The sequence below is a fragment of the Phytophthora infestans genome, genomic scaffold, assembly GCF_000142945.1.
Source record: "Phytophthora infestans T30-4 supercont1.44 genomic scaffold, whole genome shotgun sequence".
NCBI lineage: Eukaryota > Oomycota > Peronosporomycetes > Peronosporales > Peronosporaceae > Phytophthora > Phytophthora infestans.
The window spans coordinates 1,035,593-1,055,549 of NW_003303715.1; the positions used below are offsets into that span (position 1 = coordinate 1,035,593).

The following is a 19,957-nucleotide window of genomic DNA, read 5'->3' on the forward strand; positions in this document are numbered from 1 at the left end:
TGCGTACCTTCGTACAGACGTACTTCGACGACATTTTCGTCCATAGCCGTGCCGAGGGAGGCAAGACGGCCATGGAGGTGCATCTAGGACACCTCCGTCGAGTGTTGGACGTGATGCGAGCGAACAAGCTCTACGCCAACATCGACACGTCAACGAAATCCAAACTCCTACTTCGCCAGGCGAACACGTTAAGGATAAGGTACTATCTTTGTATTATGATTTATTTGATACAGGAACAAATACAATTAGAGACTCGTGGCTGTTGGACTCAGGCTGCAGATTCGGCGTGACCGGTGAGGAGTCGAAGTTCGTCTAGATGGTGCCTGACGCTGGATACATGTTTACGTTTGCACAAGGGTCTGACCATTCTAATATACACATTGGAACATTCAAACGGTATTTGCATGACCTACAAAGGATACAACCAATATTTTTGAAGAATATTGCACTTGTACCACATGCAACGTCAAACATTCTTCACGAATACTAGCTACAGCGAAATGGGTACGAAATAATTGGATCACAAACAGGTGAGTTTAAGTTTGGTTTTGAGAGCAACGAGATAGCGTTTGTGGCAACAGCAATCAATGGTGCAAACTACGTACATAATAAAAAAGTCGGAGATCGACAACAATTGTGCGATGCGGTCAAATCACAGCCCTATGAGCCGCTAGTACTACCTGGAGTAGCAAAATTGGAGAGCAGTTTGCAGGATTGGCACGTAAAGCTTGGTCATCTCAATAAAAGCACAGTGATAGCAATGTTGAGCAATGAGATAGATTTCGGGATGCCCAAACTATTATCGAGTGAGTTACGAAAGGTCCCGTTCTTTTGTACAACATGTACAGAAATGAAGAAGAGGAGAATGTCCTTTAGTGATACGAAGGGCTCCAGAGACACACAACCCATCCGTACCATTCACATGGATACAAATGGACCCATCAAAATCATGGGCGTATATGAAAATGTAGGTACGATACAATACTGCCTGAGTATTATTGAGGATCGCAGCGTGAAATGGTTGCTGTCCGAGGAAAGTACATGAATAGCAAAATTATCCCATTTGGTGTGGCGTGGAAGCAACTGAAGAAGCAGGGGTGGACATCTGTAAGGCCACGAGCGAAGGCCTTAGACCCGAGATGGAACTACGTTCATCCTGGTGGACATGCTAGCGGCACTAAGGGCCTAGACGTTTTTCTTGGGATGGAAGAGCTGTTGGAGTACTAAGATGGTGCTGATTGCGGACTACACAGCCTAACCAATTGTTTGTATGATGTAGCAGCTTCCAAAACGTCTTTGGCTACCTGTTCTGCACCTTTTCCGACGCCTCCATTCCCTCCTACCGATGCTGCTGTCTCAACAGGACCAACACTCGCTCAAGCCCCCGTCCCCCCGCCCACCTCTCAGCCCCAACCTTCTTCAAGTACCCAACAGCCTGTGGCGCGACAATCGCAAGTGAAGCGCACTTAAAAAGCGTCCAAGCCGCCTGTTACGGGCGTACAGAAGCGTCAGCGCTCGTGTTAGTACCAGCTGCATATGCATGATATGATATACAGGATATGCTGGATAATTAACTCGCATATGCATCAGCTCGAGCAGTACAGCCGTCTGAAGAAGCCAACCGTACGCTATCTTGAATATCACTTTTGTTCACATGCATATTGATGCGGTCTAACGCTCGAGAATGCACTATAGTTGGTGATGCCACCTCCGATGAGGAAAAATACGCGAGATCCGGTATCTCAACCCGTTACTCGCGTCACTTAAGCCCCCATCGTGTTGCCAGGCCGTCATGGAGGTGACGAAGAAACAGCAGAATCGGAGGACGAGGGGAATTCCAACGTTGTGTCTGTTGAAGAGAGCAACGAAGCATGTATGTCTTGCAATGCGGTTCGGTGAATAATGATGCATATGCAGTAAAAATTACCGTGAATATTTGTGCTAAAGAATCACTATGGACGTGCTGTACAGATATACTTGCTGATACAACCGACAGCTTGATAGTGGATGCTCCGGGGGGGAGCCCCTAATTACGACGCGCTTGACACTGGTGATGACGCGGCAAGGGACGACGTCTTCACAGACATCCAGTCTGACTACAGTGATTTGGATACGAATACTAGTGCAGCAGATGGATCGGATCCTGAACGTGACGAGATGGACATTGCTCAAAAGAATTTCTGGATGAATTCGGAGGCTCAGATGCTGTGTTGCCGGGAATCGTGCTAGACATACTACTTCGAAACTTTTCGACTACTGGATGGGGTTCAATTCAAGAACCGAACGTGTATGAGAAGCGACAGACGCCTTACATTCCTGTCAAAGGTGCTAGTTGTCACCCCAACTTCGACAGGGCTATTCAGGACCCACTTCTGAAGTACTGCATCGTGGGGACTCGCCGATGGTTTGTTTTTCTACTTCATGCCGGTTGCATTGTGGCAACACATGGTTACCTGTTCAAACAAGTACCACAGGGATATGCTCCATGCACGTGTTAATGATGCCTACAAGCACCACTAGCGACGCTGCCAAGTAAATCCTGCCATCAAGAAGAAGACCCGGCGTGGTGTACTTCAAGAGCTACAAGCAATACCCCCAATCAAACCGCATGCGTTGTGCTGTTTCGTAGGGCTAATAATAGGAAGGACAATTTGCTCAAACCGTGGAAAACTGGCAAACCATTGGAAACACAGCGAAAAGGGTATAATTCCCCGTGGTGCGTTCAACGCTGTGATGACACGAGATAGATTCATGGATATCTGCAGCAATCTACATTTCAATAATAATGACGATCACGGACCCAGCCTGGAAGATCCACACGGCTGTTGAAGTATTGCAGCGGACATTTCGGGAAGGATACGTGCCACCTGCTGAGCTTTTATTTGATGCGGCCGTGCTTCCAAGCCGCAGCAGCTTCAACAAGATGCGAATCTACATGAAGGCAAAACCGCATAAGTGGGGGACAAAGCTCTTTATGCTGTGCAGTGCACACACGGCATACTGTATCAGGTATGTTTTTGGCTCTGGATTTTTTTAATCCTGCATCATTCTGTTTACTCATGGAAGTGTGATCGTGTTTTACCTGCATTATGCAGGTTTGCGGTTTACTGTGGCAAAAAGAACCACTCAAACGACACTTCCCAACTCGACAAGAAGGAAGGCCCTTCTACTGTCGTTCGGAACCTACGAGCAGTGTTCGGTGACGTACCGTTGCCTGCAAACCCATCAAGTATCGGTCCACACAGCGTTCTTAAATGACACTATGGGAGGAGAGCAAACATATATATGAGAAACCTTCACGGCGGTAGGAAGCGCGGTCAAGGGTATTTGGTCTGTGAGCTTCTTCAAAGCATTGACGTTCTCAAACAAGCTTCACGAATTTGGTATTTTCATTCATACCTTTTTAGTATCGATGGGTTTGTACGTTGTCACAAAGCGTCTTGTATCTACATGCAAAAAGTAAGAGACGAATGGCTCATAGTAGTGGTATATGTTGATGACCTTACAATCATGTCACGCGACATTGGACTTATCAACAGGCTAAACACCGAGCTTTCAAAACGGTTCAAAAAGAAGGATCTTGGTGAGACTATTTTCTTAAAATGGAAGTTTACCGCAATAGAGACCAAATGTGTTGAAGATCTCACAACGATAGTGCGTTGCATAGCTCATTACAAAGTAATATATGATCAACAGCTTACCGGTAATGATACCGCAAGTACCTGGTTTTTATCGAGAACCAGAAACAAAGATGATCGTAGTAGAAATTACTGCTCAACCTTTTGACTACAGAGGGATTGTTGGTTCTTTGCAGTATTTAGTCCGTGGGACCCGACCGGACATTGCTAGCGCAGCTAGAGAGCTCAGTAAGTTTTTATCTTGCTACAACTGTACACATTGGGATGAGGCGAGACGTGTACTCAAATACTTGAAAATGACGTCGACGTACGGTCTATTACTCGATGCTTAAATGAGTGACGTGACTTATGAAGTGTACACAGACGCAATGTTACTTAGATGGTGTGTCATGGTACAGTAGCAAACAAAGAGGTGTATCACTCTCTACTGCTTAACCAGAAGTGAAGGAGCTAAAGAAAGTGAGTGGCTGTGGCATCTGCTAGATGAAATGATGTTTCCGCAACGGATACCAGTGCAACGTGTGGTGCGACAGAAGCGCAGCTATAGTCATTGTGAAAAACCTAGGAAATCACGAAGCTAAAAGCACATTGAAATCGTTGAAATGGGTCGTCTCAAAATAGCATATCGCGCAGCTACAAAGATGACAGCAGCCATTCTGACAAAAGCTCTTCTACCAAAACAACTCGTAAATCTAAGGGAGAAGCTAGAAGATCAAGATCTGAATATGTCTCCGAGTACTTTGTGGGAGTGTTGAGTGAAGGACAGCAGGAAACCTGCTTGTCTCTTAATGAAAGAAATGACTATATGAGTGAACATTTTTTCTAAAGAGATGTGTATCTATCATTATCAAGTACGAGAGGACATTCAGAGAAGATCACAGATGGTGTGATCGGGTACATAGTGCGATGACGACAGCAGGCAAAGGAATGTGAAGCCCCCCCCCCCGGCGCGCAGTGCGGCGGGAAGCTCACTTCCCAACTTACCTCGGACTGAGCACATCGTCTAGATACGGGCAATTAGGGATAACAGCGTAAAATACTCACGTAGTGAGTCTATCTACAGTGTTGGAAAACAACAGGTATGAGTCTCCGTGCAGAGGGGACATCAGAGCTAAATCATCAGAGTAGTCGCTTCCATGCTATTATCGAGCTGGAGCTCGTAACTTCTGCACTCGTTGAACCGCGTCAACAAGTCGTGTTGGCGCAGTCCCGTGCAGTATATTTTAGAGGTTATAAAATATTATATGCTATTATATTTTGGTTTTAAATCTCAGTAACATATATAGCAATACAAGATTAATCATTACTACACTGCGCGACAAAATCTTTCGGACACTTACATTTTTATCTATAGCTTGGCTTCTAGAACGAGTTGAGACGTGATATTTAGATATGCTTAGCCAATTCGATAGGTCTATAGCTGGCATGTGACGCGGAGCTAGATTTCCGAGTATGTCGGTAGGCTGGCATACAAAAAACTAAAAATTGGTCTGCGACACGATTTTCGGACACACTTTTATCTTATTTTTAGTAAGGGCAAGAATGATTGTTCTAAGCGGCCATCCAATCAATCTCCTTTCTGACTTCATTTTAGTATGGGTCGCGGACCACCCATCACTGACGGAAGAGCGCGGGAGGATTAAGGGCCTCCACGAAGCAAACGTGGGGGTGAGAAAGATCGGTCGCCGCCTCAAAAAGGCGCCGGACGACGTGAGCTACGTACTGCGTACTGAAGACAAGCGCGCGGCAAAGCCTGGTAGGTCGAAGAGCCTCACCGACCACCAGATTCGGCAGGTCGTACGAGGGGCTGCCACAGGAAACTATTCGGCTGCGCAGCTGAAGGCTACGTATGGGCTAAAATGCTCTGTTCGTACCGTTCAGAGGCTGTTGTCTAAGCTAGTCTACTCAAAGATGGACAGAGCGCTCCCACTCACACAGGAGCACATGGATGCACGCTTAAAGTTCGCGGAAAGGCTTTCGTCTGCAGCCCAGAAGGAGATTGTTTGGCCTAAGATTATTTTTTCTGACGAGAAAAAATTCAATCTAGATGGACCTGATGGCTTTAAACACTATTGGAGGGTCCTGAGACGTCCTGCTCGTTGTTATTTGACGCACCAAAATGGAGGAGGGTCGCTAATGGTGTGGGGCGCGCTTGGCGCTAAGGGTAAGTCGGAATTGGTTGTTCTGGAGGGGCGCCAGAAGTCGTCGAACTACATCTACACGGTGTCTGAGTACATGCTTCCGTTTGCGCACGCTAAATACGGTACAGACTTTGTGTACATGCAAGACAATGCGTCTATTCACGCTTCCTACGAATCCATGGGATTCTTCAAAGAGCAAGGGGTGACGGTGCTCGACTGGCCTGCAAGATCCCCAGACCTGAACCCAATCGAGAACGTGTGGGCAACCCATGCAAGAATGGTGTACAGTAATGGTAAGCAGTATGGGTCTGTACCTGAGCTAACAGCTGCTGTGAAGGCTGCATGGGATTCGGTTACGATGGACGAGTTGATGAAGTTGATGGACTCGATGCCATCGCGATGCTTTGATGTAGCACGAAAGAGCGGTGATAAGACGCATTACTGATAGTTTATCGCTCAGGACAATCATTCTTGCCCTTACTAAAAATAAGATAAAAGTGTGTCCGAAAATCGTGTCGCAGACCAATTTTTAGTTTTTTGTATGCCAGCCTACCGACATACTCGGAAATCTAGCTCCGCGTCACATGCCAGCTATAGACCTATCGGATTGGCTAAACATATATAAATAGCACGTCTCAACTCGTTCTAGAAGCCAAGCTATAGAAGAAAATTTAAGTGTCCGAAAGATTTTGTCGCGCAGTGTACAGTACTATGGAATTTTGACCAATTATTGCAATAAATACATTCTCCCCACTTTGATTTATACTTAAGTTTTGTATTTCATTAAGTATTGCAGAATACTTTTTATTATTTATAAAGTATTGGAAAGAAGAAAGAGCAACTCCAGTTATTTCGAGCGTACATTAGTTATTTTGTTAATATTTTTACCAACCCCTGGTTCCTTTAGGAACCTTAGGAAAATCTCGTGACGATCTGTATACAGTATTGCAATCCAGTCGAGATTATATGTGATCGTAGACAGAAAAGCGACAGCGACGGGTGCTGAGGCATCCCAAGACACTACAAAGTCAAGTTGACGCGGCTGAGGCTACAGAGGCGCCTTGAAAGCACAAGATGATACTGAAAAGCTGATATGTGATGGCGGATTGTTTGCACTTGTTGACCCTGAGTACACGGGTAGAGATTTGACACGCAACTCTAAGGAACAAAAAGAGGCGCGTGAGATCAACTCGAGCCTGTTGGCTCTCAAAGAATGTATTCGAGTTCAGGCTCGACAAGGAGCTGGCCACATTCCGTACAGGAATTCAAAACTTACCATGCTGTTGAAGTGCTATTTGGAGACTGACAACCTCTCGTATTCAATTATGGTCACTAATGTGTCGTCAGCCGAAACGCACTTACACAAAGCCTTGGACTCGATCAGATACGCAGTAGTTGGTCGCTTCTGCATTAAAGACGACGCAGAACAAGATGACTAGTCAGCGGAAGCGAGCGGTGGGCTAACGACTGTAATTTTGACGATGTCAAGCTCCAAAAATGCTATGAAAAATGTTTTGAAGTGTCATTTATCAAATGAAAAATACTTGGTCAGCTAAACAGGATAAGAGGAAAGCCAGTCAGCGAGAATCGTAGTATTTCTGGTAAGCCTTGAGTTTTTTTCCACCTCGGGTGCGACATCATTGTGTTTCCTCTTTTAGCAATTCCCCATTTTTGGCTTAAACTAACCAAGGCGTTACTCCCAGCTACAAGTGTTACTGCGAGTAAGATGCCATAAAGGAGGCGCATGAATGAGCTTGTTAGTATTGCTGCCGGTGTCTTTGTGCTGCTGAGCGTAAATTAGAAAGTGTGGACCAAGACAAACAGGCCGTTGGTGATGATAGAGCTTCAGATAAAGTTGGTACTGTACAGTGCTTCAAAGAATTTTAACCTGGTTCGTAACCAGGTTGACACGCAGGAAATATCAAATCCAAGGATGACTTAAAAATTAAAAACGTTTTGCAATCAAATCTGGCCAAACGACGCCATTTCATGCCTTTATTTATTCGCGATAATGCGGAGTACCCTGTGCGTGCAGAGGCTGTATGAACATACTCTCTTTCTATATATTTCTCTCTCAAGTTTTTTCTAGCCACGCAGCGTCTGCGCCCGCTTCCTTGGTAGTCTTTTGTATCTTGGGGGGCGCAGTCATGTCATGTTGAAGTGTTAGCTAGGCCAGCTCAGAAATGTTGAGCTGGATGAAGCCCCCCCCCCACGTTTTGGGTGAGGTGCGGCGGGTTTGCTTGCTTCTCGAGCTGGAGAAATCTAAAATGACTGCTAACTACGAGTTGGTTACGAGCTCCGTCGTTCTGGGAGAGAGTACGAGTACGGTGAGCAGCTATTCCGCTTGAACTTGCTCTCCTGGCCCCGGAACAGCCTTCCCTCGAATACCTTCAGGAAACCGATTATCCGTGATCATACAGCAAGTAGGGGCGCAGTCATGTCATGTTGAAGTGTTAGCTAGGCCAGCTCAGGAATGTTGAGCTGGATGAAGCCCCTCCGGTGTAGCCGGGCTAACACGAAACATGACACCCTTCGTCATTCGCTGCGATAGAGACTCGGAGACTGTGTCGTTCATTCTTGTGTATATTTCAAACGCGTCTGCGGACCAACGACCAAAGAGCTTTATAGTGAGTCTGTCGGTGCCGGCTGCGAAGAGAGCCGTTGCTCCGCCACTTCTCATTGAGAGTGTTCCAAACTGGGATGGGTCAGCGCCGACTGATGCTGCAGTAGTCTTAATAGCGTCTACCAGTGCGTTGGAGGTGAGAGTTCTTCCAGGACTCGTCGAGCACAACACAGAGCTATTCTCGAAGCGTTTCGTGATCTGTACAAGCTCCCAGGTAGCCAAAACCGGACACAGTCACGTTGATCCAGACCTGTGCAGTGTTCGTGACGTTCCGGAGCCGGCTTGGTCGGTTTTACTACCCCGAAAGTGTATGGACACTGTCACAGCACACTTAAGTGACTCCTTAATAAGGCCTTCCTTGTTTAAGAACTTGACGTCGCTCGTGCGAATGATGTATGGTTTGATTCGTCTGCCGTCGGCGAGATATTCGGATTGCCTGAGCAAGAAGAAAAGGCCCATGACCGCAGCCCCCCCCCCAGAGCACGCAATCGTGGGTTGTTTTGAAGTTGCAGCGTGAGCGAAGTTCTTGGAGGATTTTGCGCGTGACTGGTTGTTTTTGTCTTGACGGTGGAGACATTCTTTGCATCCCGCGCACAGCCAACTTGTTTCCTGCGTGGAGGCCAACCGAGTAACCTCGTTCTCGCATATGATACCACGAGATATGGCTAATGGCGGACAGCACGGTGTTCGTGGATAGTGGTTTTCCTTTCGTTGTCGTGGTTGAGTACCAGTAGTGGATAACAAATAGGGCAAGCTGTAGCGAATGTTGTTGCGCATCTGAGGGTAGCCACTTGTCGAAACCGTGGGGGGAGGACCACTCTGACCATCGTTTCCACGTGGATGCGTACTTCGGTCTTGATCCCGGGGCCAATGCTTGCGATTGAAGTTGTTTGAGAAGGTCTTGTAGATTTTGCGGAGACTGGGCGGAACGGGGATCGGCCGCCATTCAAAGGAAAGGTTAGACCAGATTTTATCATGAGGTGGGGACCAAGCACGTGACCCAGCATCCGCCATAATGTTGATTGAACCCGGGAGGTGACCGCAGCTCATACGAAAGCCGAAGAGAGCCTCTGCTAGCCCAATCGCACGATTCACTTCTTGACCCATTTGATTAGAGCTCGCTAGCTTGTTGGTCCAAGATACTGCTGACGTGTTGTCGGACCATGCTTTGACAAGAACCGCTGGCGATGTTTCGTTAATAGACCACGTCGGGCCGAATATTTACGAAGCAAGAGCTATACACAGCTGCTCTCTGACGTTAATGTTGAATCCGTCACTGCCTGTCGATGTGTGGACAGGGCTTTCTCTTCTTGATCGAACTGAAGTTGAATGTACTGTTTGTTAACAGGGCTTAGTACTGCGAGGGCGTAGTTGCTAACGTCCATGTACAGATGAACATCCACTGGTTGGTCGTTGGTGAAAATGGCAAGAGGTAGGTTTTGGAGACGACCTTCGCTCAGGATTGCCTCAAACCACAACAGATCTTGAAAACTGTGATCATCGACTGCTACCTTGCCGTATCGGGGTGTTCGAGTGCACTTACTTTGAAGGCGTTGGTAAAATGGTTTTGCCGCTGTTAAGCACGAGCAGACGTGCCGTAGACTGCCGCGAAGTTGCTGCAATTGGGGTCGTGTGGTATACTGCTGGCGTTGCATCGTTTTAACCCGTTCGAGCGCTTTTGCTATCTTGTCGTGTGGCATCGAAATGGTACAAGCAGCTGTGTCAAATTCCAATCCGAGGACTTGAAGTTTTGTCTCCCACGCCGAGAACTTTTCTTCGTTGATCGAACCGGGTCCGAGAACTGCCAACAGCGAGAGTCGAAGTGCTTCATTTGCAAGGTGCAGTCGGTTTCCAATGTGTGGCTCGACGAGAACGTGATCGGCCACCCACTCATACACAAAGAATGGTTCGTTATCACCAGAACTTGGGTCCAACGAATTTGGGGATTAACGACTGACTAGCCACGTAATAGCTACCCCGAAAGCTCCATAGAATGCTGGAGAGCTTGTCCACCCAAAAGGAGCTGACATGTCGATGATGAGAACTTCCAAACTTGGGATCGTGGCTGCCATCTACCGAACATGACCACTAGCTACCATGAGGTTTCGAAACGCGCTTTTAACGTCACCTTTCATAATTTTGACCACTGCATCCTTGTGTTTGATACGGCACGCCACGATTCTTCGAGCCACTGCTGAAACGTGCTTGTACTCGATTTCTGGAGCTGAATTGGACGTTGACATGTCATTAGTGGAGCTACCCCGGGGAAAGGAGAGGTCATGAATCAGGCGAATGTCCTCCTTTGGATCGCAATTTTTCTTGGTCACTGCACCAAGGGGGCTCACTTGGATATTTTTCCAACGTTCCAGCACAGCGATGTCCAGAATCAGATACTGACCCTCGTCTTGGCCCTTACGGAGTGCTTTTATCACTCCATTCAGGTGGCGTGAAGCGGAGCCGTGGGTTTTTACTGGTCGTGGGCGGGGTGGGTTATCGGTTCGCCACAATGGTTGAATGCCCTCACGTGCAATCTTGATCAGTAGATCTTTATATTTGTAGCCATCAAGCAGCTTGCCGAGCCGTGAGGGGCACAACGCTTTGTTCGGCCGATAATCGCTCCTGGTTTTGTCCGCGCACTATTTCGACGATGTTGTGAAGACTCATTCCGTGATCCAGCTTTACCACCCGCTGATTCTCTTTGTTGAGTTGCCATTGCCGCTTATTGTTTCGTACTGGGGAGTTAGCTGGTGGTGAAATGCCTAATCCTGCGCACGTTTTGTTGAACATTTAGAGGCGTTGGCAGTCAATCGTTTTGATAGCTGGTCGCGTACAACCTGGGAACGTGGTCGTGGGGTTGGAGTACTGACTATTGGGTGGAACATGTCGGTCACGGCCACTACAGCACTCACCGATGCAACCTGTGCTGAGGTTCCGATCTCGGCCAGCCACGCTTGAGTCGTCGACGGCACTGGTATGACCTGCGTCGGACTGCTCGATTGTCTTTCTGTGCAGTGGCTCGAACTGAGCCACGTCGACCGAACTGGTACAACCTGCGAGGGTCTGCCGACGGAGTGTTTTGAGCAGTGGACCAGTGGACAACAAGTCGTCCGATCTGGAACAGATTGAGAATCCGAAATTCCACGTGGATTGGCTGTTTTCCTTGAGCACGTCGTATTTCCTGGTGCCTACACCTGACGACTGTTGATAAGAACGATGCGCAGGCGAATTTGATGATGCGACTACCGTCTGACTGTCCGAGCTAATTTGTCCAGGGAGCGAAGGACCATCACCTCCTGGACTCCTTCACTTGTAGTTGCTGTGAACACCACCAAACATTCGGCGAAGATAGTTGCGCAGTTGGTCGGAAATGGCCGCTGGGTAGAAGTGCGCTCTACTGGCAAAGATACACACGTTCTGATCGCCGGACGGGCACCCTTTCTTTGAGATGAACTTAAAGCAGACTTCTTTTCCATCCTGTTGAGGAAGTAGGGGGTAGTTGTCGCTTGGCTCCTTTTTCGTGCTGTTGGCCGTGTTGCGTTGGCTGCCTCATTGGCGCGAAGTATTTGACATTTGAGTCGCGTGGTTCCCCGAGGATTGTCGAATCGCGTCGAATTGATTCCTCTGCTCAGCAAGTAATAGTCCATGGAGTTCGACATTGTTGGATGTGAACTGTGCTGGAATCATGAATCGTGTTGATGACGCAGCGTCGATGTCTCTGATCACTGCGCTGCGATACCGTTCAAGCTGGGCGTCAATCCACAGCACCAGCGTTAGCAGCATGCTATGTGGCCATAATTGACGGGCTTTAAGCTCCACGACAAAGTTGTAGAGGGTGGTTCCGAGATGTTGCGTCAATGGATCCAAATGTGCGATACAGTATTGTTAAAATCCATTTGCGCCAGCAAGAACGTCTTCCCATGAGGAAGGATCTGGAGCAGCCGAGAACTTTGCTGACACTGAAAAATCGCTCATGTTGATAAAGCTGTCGCGCTGTCGTCGGAGTCGCAGCATTTGGTTTACTGGGGAGAAGCGAAGGAATAAAAAAGACCGCGGCTTCCGAATTTAGGTCGTATGCCCGGGTAGCTACCCCAGGGTAGGCCCACAGGTCACTGCTTGATACCAACGATTCCACAAATTCTGAAGGGGACTTACCTCTGTGCGCTTCGGCTGTGACCGTCTTATGTACCCGCCGTTGTTCAGCTGAGGGGTGGAAGCTGAATTTGTTCCTCTTCGTCACTGAGCCGTCGATGTCCACGGCTGCCGGCCGTTTTAAAGACGAATCTGGATTTGGTTGGGTCGAAAGGTGGTATGGTAGTAAGTGGGGCTTGTGCATGCGGATCAAGGCGCGTATTTCTTCCTCTGCTGTAGACGCATCAGCTAGTCGGGTGGCAATGTGTGAGTTGGCTGGGAACGCGTCGCCTGTAGTAGCATGAGGCCGCGACGACTGTTGCCGAGGGTGCTGCAAACGGTTTCGAGGGGTAACACGTGGCGGATGGCTACTGTCAGATTCTCCTGAGAGCACGGTTTGTGCGAGCAGAGTCTCCTCATGGGCTTCTTCTTCATTGTCGTCGACGCGTAGGATATCAAAGAATCCGGACGAATTGGACGGGTTGGTTTGTGCCGCACCTAGATTCGGAGCTGGTACGTTTTCAGTAGCTTTACTGTCTCCCACCGAATCGCAGAAGGATGATCCGAACGAGACCTTCACGTGACTGGGTACTGGTTTGCCTCCATCCACGAAGTAAACGAAGTTTACCACGTGTTGCACAGAGACTTGAGTTCATTCGCCTGTATGCGAGTCGATCCACTTGGCTACTCATTCCAAACCCGGGGATACATCAGGAAGGAGGCTTTGCATGAGTTGTGCCAGTGTTAACGCGTTCTGAGGGGCCTCAGATGTCGGAGGGGACATGAGCCTTTCCATGAGGGCATCGTGGATGCCCGTCAGTTGCTCGTAGTTCAAGGTCTCTTCTTCGAGCTGGTGACAGCCCATTACCAGTGCCACGACTGGGCATACGGTGTCGCAGATAGCATCGCGGGTGCCTTCTATCGGTCCAGATAGGGTGCAGATTGTAAGACGGTTGTCCGAGTAGCCAGTCACTTGACCGTAACGGAAGCGACCGTCGCTCTTCACACATACAGCTTGTCTTATCCACGTCCCTAGTCATTGTCCTTCCGCATCACTTCGGTCCACCTTTCTTGCCAGCGCCTTGGTCCTCGGAATATTCACCAGTTTCTCTTTGTCGTCATTGTCACCGTCCAAGATGACAGTTGCTGTATCCCCACAAGAACGTTTTACCATGGCATACGCTGGTGTGTCGATGGCGCCCTCAACGTCTTCGGGAAAAAGGAGAAGGTAGGAGCCGCGTGGAAGTGTTGGGGCAGGCATGGCGAAGGCAGGCGTTTCCGGTTTTGGTTGTTGAGTTTGCTTGCTTCTCGAGCTGGAGAAATCTAAAATGACTGCTAACTACGAGTTGGTTACGAGCTCCGTTGTTCTGGGAGAGAGTACGAGGACGGTGAACAGCTATTCCGCTTGAACTTGCTCTCCTGACCCCGGAAAAACAGCCTTCCCTCGAATACCTTCAGGAAACCGACCATTTTCAGCTTGTTTCTTGGCCTCCTTCGCTGCGTGGACATGATTCAACTTCTTTGCAGCATCTAGATTCACAGGGAATCTTAAAAGGCTCTTTCTTCGGCGATCTTATCTTCATCATATTCGATCCGGGGTAGTAGCCTGCCGTTATCGTTTGGGTCTCGTGCGACTGCTTGAGTAAAATAACTATATTCAACCATTGCCTTCGCATCCGTGGCCAGTTATAGCGCGTTGCTGGTGTGAAATACAGTCAGAATCACCACTGCGGAAATGTTGTTGAAATGTATGTGTGTTGAAAATCTTGATATACGACTTGTTGGCTGCTTAGAAAATTTTAAAATTAATAAAACTCCGTAACCGTACACGTGCGATACGAAACTGTGCGAATGGGTTCGTGTACATGCACGCATGTGCTGTGCCTTTATTTGAAAGCATTCTTATATGTTGTGAGTAAGGACTGCCTACGATTGGTCGTGAAAGCTGCAAATGTCGTGTCAGCGAAAGCCACAAAAATGCCTTATTGTGAGGATACAAAACTGATTCAAACCTGATGAAGGGAGGAGTACAACTGATAAGGCTTTGCATCTGTTATTGTACCCGAGGATAGTTACTAAAACTCTACTTTAGATTAGGTATTGTACAAATGCTTACGACTGTTTCTAAACAGCACTGTCAAATTGATGAAGTGGAGAGACAACGTTGCCGTACTACAATTTATAAAAGTACTCGTAATATGCGGTTCGTATTAAGAGCCTGGTCTATTCTTGTCGTAACGAGGTAATTTACGAAGACCGGCTCGAATGAAGTGTCCAGGGTCGATAATTAGTTTATAGGCTTCGGTGAGCGCGCGTGCATCCATTGGTGTCGAGTAATATGATGAAAGTATATCCATTGAGGACAACTAGAAAAGCTCTATGGACATCCTCAATTCGTTCGCAAAAAAGATTGCTTAGTGACACGCACAGCAGCATACTGAGGCTACGCGAAACTTTAACGCCACCTTCTAGGGTGATTTCTAGTAGCAGGAAAACTTGGCATCAAAACGCAGTGAGTTTTGTTTGCAGGCTTACCTAATACTAAACAGCTACCGGACGAAAAAGATCGACTACACTGCTCCGCGTGAACTTTTTTAGGCCATCCAAATTCTTTGAGCTTTTATTTTTTATGGGAATTCAAATGGTGCAACTATAAATCACGTTCGTTTTATTCTCAAAAGTCTTTAACGAATCAATGCAATTTATTGGTCCAAATCAAATAATCATAGGAAACAAACTTATACCACCTACCGTCTTACGCCGCACAAAGCGCCTAGACGTACTAAAACTATGATGTGGTTTAGAACAGCGTGTCACCTCGATTACAACGTAAAGTAGATGGGGTTCTGGCCTACTTTTGCAAGCGAGATTACAAGGACACACCGCGGGAAGGGTTCTATTAAATTAATGAACTCTAAGCCAATGTTGTTAGAGCGACTCTAATGCATGTAGAAATCTACTCTCCACCAATTCATTTTGATGTTGACAGAACTGATCATATCTAAAATTTTAAGGCACAAAACGCTTGTTCTTACTCAGGTCTACGCGGCACTTTTTACCGCAAGTGATGAATTGATAAAATCAGACATCAATCGTATTTACTGTACAAGGTGAATCTGATCTGTAAGCAATTATGTGAGTGCGTGTAAGTTTCATTTCTCCTACTTGCTTTGACGCTGAGAAATTGGCTACAGCTCTATTACAGTCTGATGAATCTCAGAGAGTACAGCTCCTACTGGGTTACCCGCAAACCAGGCAGTTCTGTCTGGAGATCCTCCTTGTTCTGTAAATTTTTCCGCTCTTATACCATTGCAAACACACATCATTTCACCAGAAATACCAGTTTCTTTTATTTTGCAGCTGCTTAATACAAAATACACTGTAAGGATCGATTCTGATTCGCAAATCACCTTTTTCTGCTCTTTATTCTTCTTTTCTTCACTTAATTTCAAAAATGACCGAAATATGGGGTTTAGGAGATTTGTCAATGCCCCTTTCATCATGAAGTTTTTAAAACACAGATACATAAAACTAATTTTCATCCAACAGATTCAAGGACGCGATAGTACATATATGATTATATATTCGTACCTAAGTGGATTATTTCTCAAAACTAGATTTTTTAGCGTAAATTAAGACCATAAACAAGACATCCAAATTTAATTATCCCAATTTTACATTTTAATTACTAGAAATACTTGAAAATACTAAGCTAAACGGAAATAACTACAAAATGCCAAACTGTTAATCATCTGAGCAAGATTATCCGATTCGTCTCTTAAAGCCACAATGGTCATTCCGATAGTGCTTCGACAAGGAATTTGACCGAGCCTGAGAAATCGGTCTTTGTCTTGGTACCTGTGGTCGGTTGGGCAGTGTTAACTTTTCCGTAGCTCACAAAGCTCTAAACGCAGAAGATGTAGCCGCATCGATTTCCAGGAGCACCACGTGGTCTCCACGCAGGGGTTAATGGTAACTCCGAAATCGGTGAAGTTAATATTGTGAAAATATCACCTGTAATACAAAAACACCTAATATTTTCTTCTGACACAAAATGATATTATTAAATATCAGCTTAATAGCAAAATGGCGCAGAAGTACAGTAGTGGTTTGTGCAAAGAACAGTACCTCTTAAAAGGCGCATTATTCGCCCTTTAAAGTAGGTTCAACTATCTATTGCGATATACAGTAGAATTTACAGTATATTTTTCACACTTAAGTACGTTTCTTGCCGCTGTGAGCCGCCAAGAACTCTTTCGGTCAGGTCCTTGATCAGCTGCTGAACCAAATAGCAGCTCATGTTGGACGCGCGCTGAAGCAGATGCTGGTTTTCGCGCTCATTGACAGGAACTGCAGCGATTCTCTCGCACAGCTCAGCTCGATCCACCTTCTTCCTACCACATGCGCTCTTCCTTGACTTGACCACGGCTGCTACTCGATCTCCCATCGAGTTGATTCCACGCCTCCAAATTCGTTCGACAACTTGGCGGCCCACACGGAAGTACGCTGCAACCCGAAAGATCTTCTCCCACGCTGCGAAGCAGTAAGGTCTCCCAGACGGCCTGGCGCTCACTGTCTGTGATGTCCCCCAGGTGCCAGCTTTCAAAATGAAAGGTGGGAGCGGGAGCCAGTCTGGTCGGGAAAGCGCGGGATATTCGAAATCCAAAATGTGATCGGCATAGAGGGGGTATTTTGTTGAGTAGGCTGTAATATACTACAGTAGTAATTTGAAATGGTTATCTGTAGTAATTTGAAATGGTTATCTTTTTCAGAGCGGAGGTAGTACATGTAGCAACAACATTTTCATCCGACAGATTCTAAGACGCTATATTTTCTAACCGTTCGGAAAAAGATACTACAGTAGTAAAACATAATCTCTGTTATTAGAAAATATCGCGTCTTAGAATACGTTACCGCATCAAAGGGCACGGCTCATGCTGCTTCAAGAAATGAAGCCCTCCAAAATATTTTTTATTCTAGGACAACTTAAATGATGTTAATACGGTACTGTGAATACAGTAGTCTTTGTTTGTGCTTTTTTTCTTCTCTGTACCCTTGAAGCGTCAGAGCATGCGGTAGCGTAGGCTCTATGTATTTGACCAGGTTTGCAACCTGCTTGAAAAGTGTGATGGGCAGAAATGCAAGTCGTGGGAAAAGTGGCTTTTTCTTGCAAATCGCCAAATGCCGTAGCCTAAAATTACAAATGGTGTGTCTCCTCCACACAGCCTTAAATTAGATCTCACAAGAACGGGCCATTTGCACGATGGTTGGTAAAACTGGTAACTTGGCCGGGAAATGGTGTAGAACAGCAAAGACTGACGAGTATTGGCTCTAGTATTTGACTGTGACGTAGACAAAGGCGATCGAGATGGAAAACGGCAAACGCCTGCAGCTATTTATGTCGATAGAGCGAAACCAAGGTATTTGCTCTTGTTCTCTACCGTACACGTGCGATACGAAGATGTGCGAATGGGTTCGTGTACATGCACGCATGTGCTTGTACTTATTTGAAAGCGTCCATATATAAAGCCACAAAAACGCCTTATTGTGAAGATACAAAACTGATTCAAACCTGCTGAAGGGAGGAGTACAACTGATACTGTGTTTGTAGACACCTTATACGTGCCAAGCAAAGTGCGAATTGGCTACATAATAAAACAAAAAGGAGTATTATTTAGTTTTATTAGCGATTAAAAAATGTGGGGGGGGGGCATGGGACATCTCACCACACACCTGTGGTCTCATGTACTGGTACTTGTCACCATCCCACCGAATTAATTCTTGTTGGGGTCCCATAGAGCACTTAAGTGCTCGCTATCCCTATATAAAAACTAGGTTTTACGCTGATAATCGAAAATCATGTAAATTAACTACGAAATTTTCGTAACCAAGATTGGGTCACTTACCCGAATGCTAGCGTTGAATGCTGGTACTGGATAGTTGCCATGCGACTAGATACGCTGCATTCACAGTCAGCTCTTAGGTTAGAATTTCGGACACATCATTATCTGCCCCCCCCCTAAAATATAAGCGGAACGTCATCAGACTTTTGAGATCTCGTCATCAAAAATGCTCATTTCATAGCTAGTGTAAAAGGGTGATTGCGAAAATGATCATGCCAGAGTAAATATCCTCAGAGAGAGGGAGCACCGTTCGGGGATCTGTGTATACAGTAGCAACTAAACATTTGTAAAGACGAAAAAGGAGGTGATAAACGCACCTCACTTTCGAAAACACCGGCAGCTCTGCAGACCTTCTGAGCCCCAAAAAAAAATGAAGTTCATCAACGCGTTCGTGATAAGCCTCGCTTTAATTTTCTCCACCCGTGCTAGCGCGATTGATCACGATAAAGTGCAGCCTTTCGCTCAGCCCGACCCAGTCACCATCTCCGAAAAGGCTGCTGTCAAGTTCAAGCCACAACTTCACATCGACAGAGGTTGTGTTTCCTTTCCGGTTGTAAATGCTGCTGGTGAAATCTCCGGAGGACTCAAGGGAACAAAAGGAACGGACGGGTGTAGGGAATCACCGCTAGGCTCTCAAACGTATAGTCGATCGGCATGGTACCAGGACAGGTGGGCCATTGTGTTTGCTTGGTACTTCCCGAAAGGTTTTGCCGCTGGTCAACCGCGAATCCGCCACTACTGGTCGAGTATGGTTCTTTGGATCGACAATCCAGCATTAGATACGCCGACGATTCTTGGAGTGTCACTGTCGCAGCAGCTTCTTAAGCCTGCAAAATTTCTCATTGGTCTTTTTACGGCGGAGCTGCAAGAGCCCTATAACAAGCAAACCAGCATTCCTCCTGCGGGCTTTGTGGGGGCCCAGGCAACTGTTGTGAGTCAAATTAATGGATGGAGTAATCCATCCAATTACAGTGGTGGCTCGAATGTTTCGATTAGAGTTTCCCATACATACACGAACAAGGATGACTGGCTGGCACTTACCTTTGCCACCCAAGACGGTGAATACCACGACCTCGTCACGTGGGACCAACTGACGGAAGAAGCGCGCGCAGCTCTCAATTCAGCGGATTTTGGCGAGTCGAAGGTCCCCTTCAGCGATCAGAACTTTCAAAGGACGTTGGAGCTTTCGTGGCTGTTTTAGAGCTACAGCAGCGAATCCGCAGCATATGGCCAAGACTGTGAGTAAAAAATGGTTTATTGTTCGGTCCCGATCGGTTCAATAAGTACTAGTAGTAATATCAATACTTATACTAGGTACTACCTCCGTTCTGAAAAAGATAACCATTTCAAATTACTACAGATATCCATTTCAAATTACTACTGTAGTATATTACAGCCTACTCAACAAAATACCCCCTCTATGCCGATCACATTTTGGATTTCGAATTTCCCGCGCTCTCCCGACCCCGCTCCCAGCTTTCATTTTGACCTGGGGGAGATCACAGACAGTGAGCGCCAGGCCGT

At 46.7% G+C, this 19,957-nt stretch overlaps 3 protein-coding genes across 3 annotated transcripts; 1 reads left to right on the forward strand and 2 right to left on the reverse strand.

Annotated features, from left to right (window-relative positions):
* Positions 1-8,621: 8,621 nt before the first annotated feature.
* PITG_16535 (uncharacterized protein) lies at positions 8,622-9,509 on the reverse strand (the record flags this gene model as incomplete). Its single annotated transcript, XM_002897512.1, has 1 exon — positions 8,622-9,509. One exon carries the CDS (start codon positions 9,507-9,509, stop codon positions 8,637-8,639), a length of 873 nt encoding a protein of 290 aa, XP_002897558.1.
* Positions 9,510-11,705: 2,196 nt separating this feature from the next.
* Positions 11,706-12,182, reverse strand: PITG_16536 (uncharacterized protein; the record flags this gene model as incomplete). Its single annotated transcript, XM_002897513.1, has 2 exons — positions 11,706-11,909; positions 12,057-12,182. The coding sequence occupies 2 exons, from the start codon at positions 12,180-12,182 to the stop codon at positions 11,706-11,708; spliced, it is 330 nt and encodes a 109-aa protein (XP_002897559.1).
* A 6,621-nt stretch (positions 12,183-18,803) lies between these two features.
* On the forward strand, positions 18,804-19,720 carry PITG_23076 (NPP1-like protein; the record flags this gene model as incomplete). Its single annotated transcript, XM_002897514.1, has 1 exon — positions 18,804-19,720. The coding sequence occupies one exon, from the start codon at positions 18,804-18,806 to the stop codon at positions 19,632-19,634; it is 831 nt and encodes a 276-aa protein (XP_002897560.1).
* Between the last annotated feature and the right edge of the window lie 237 nt (positions 19,721-19,957).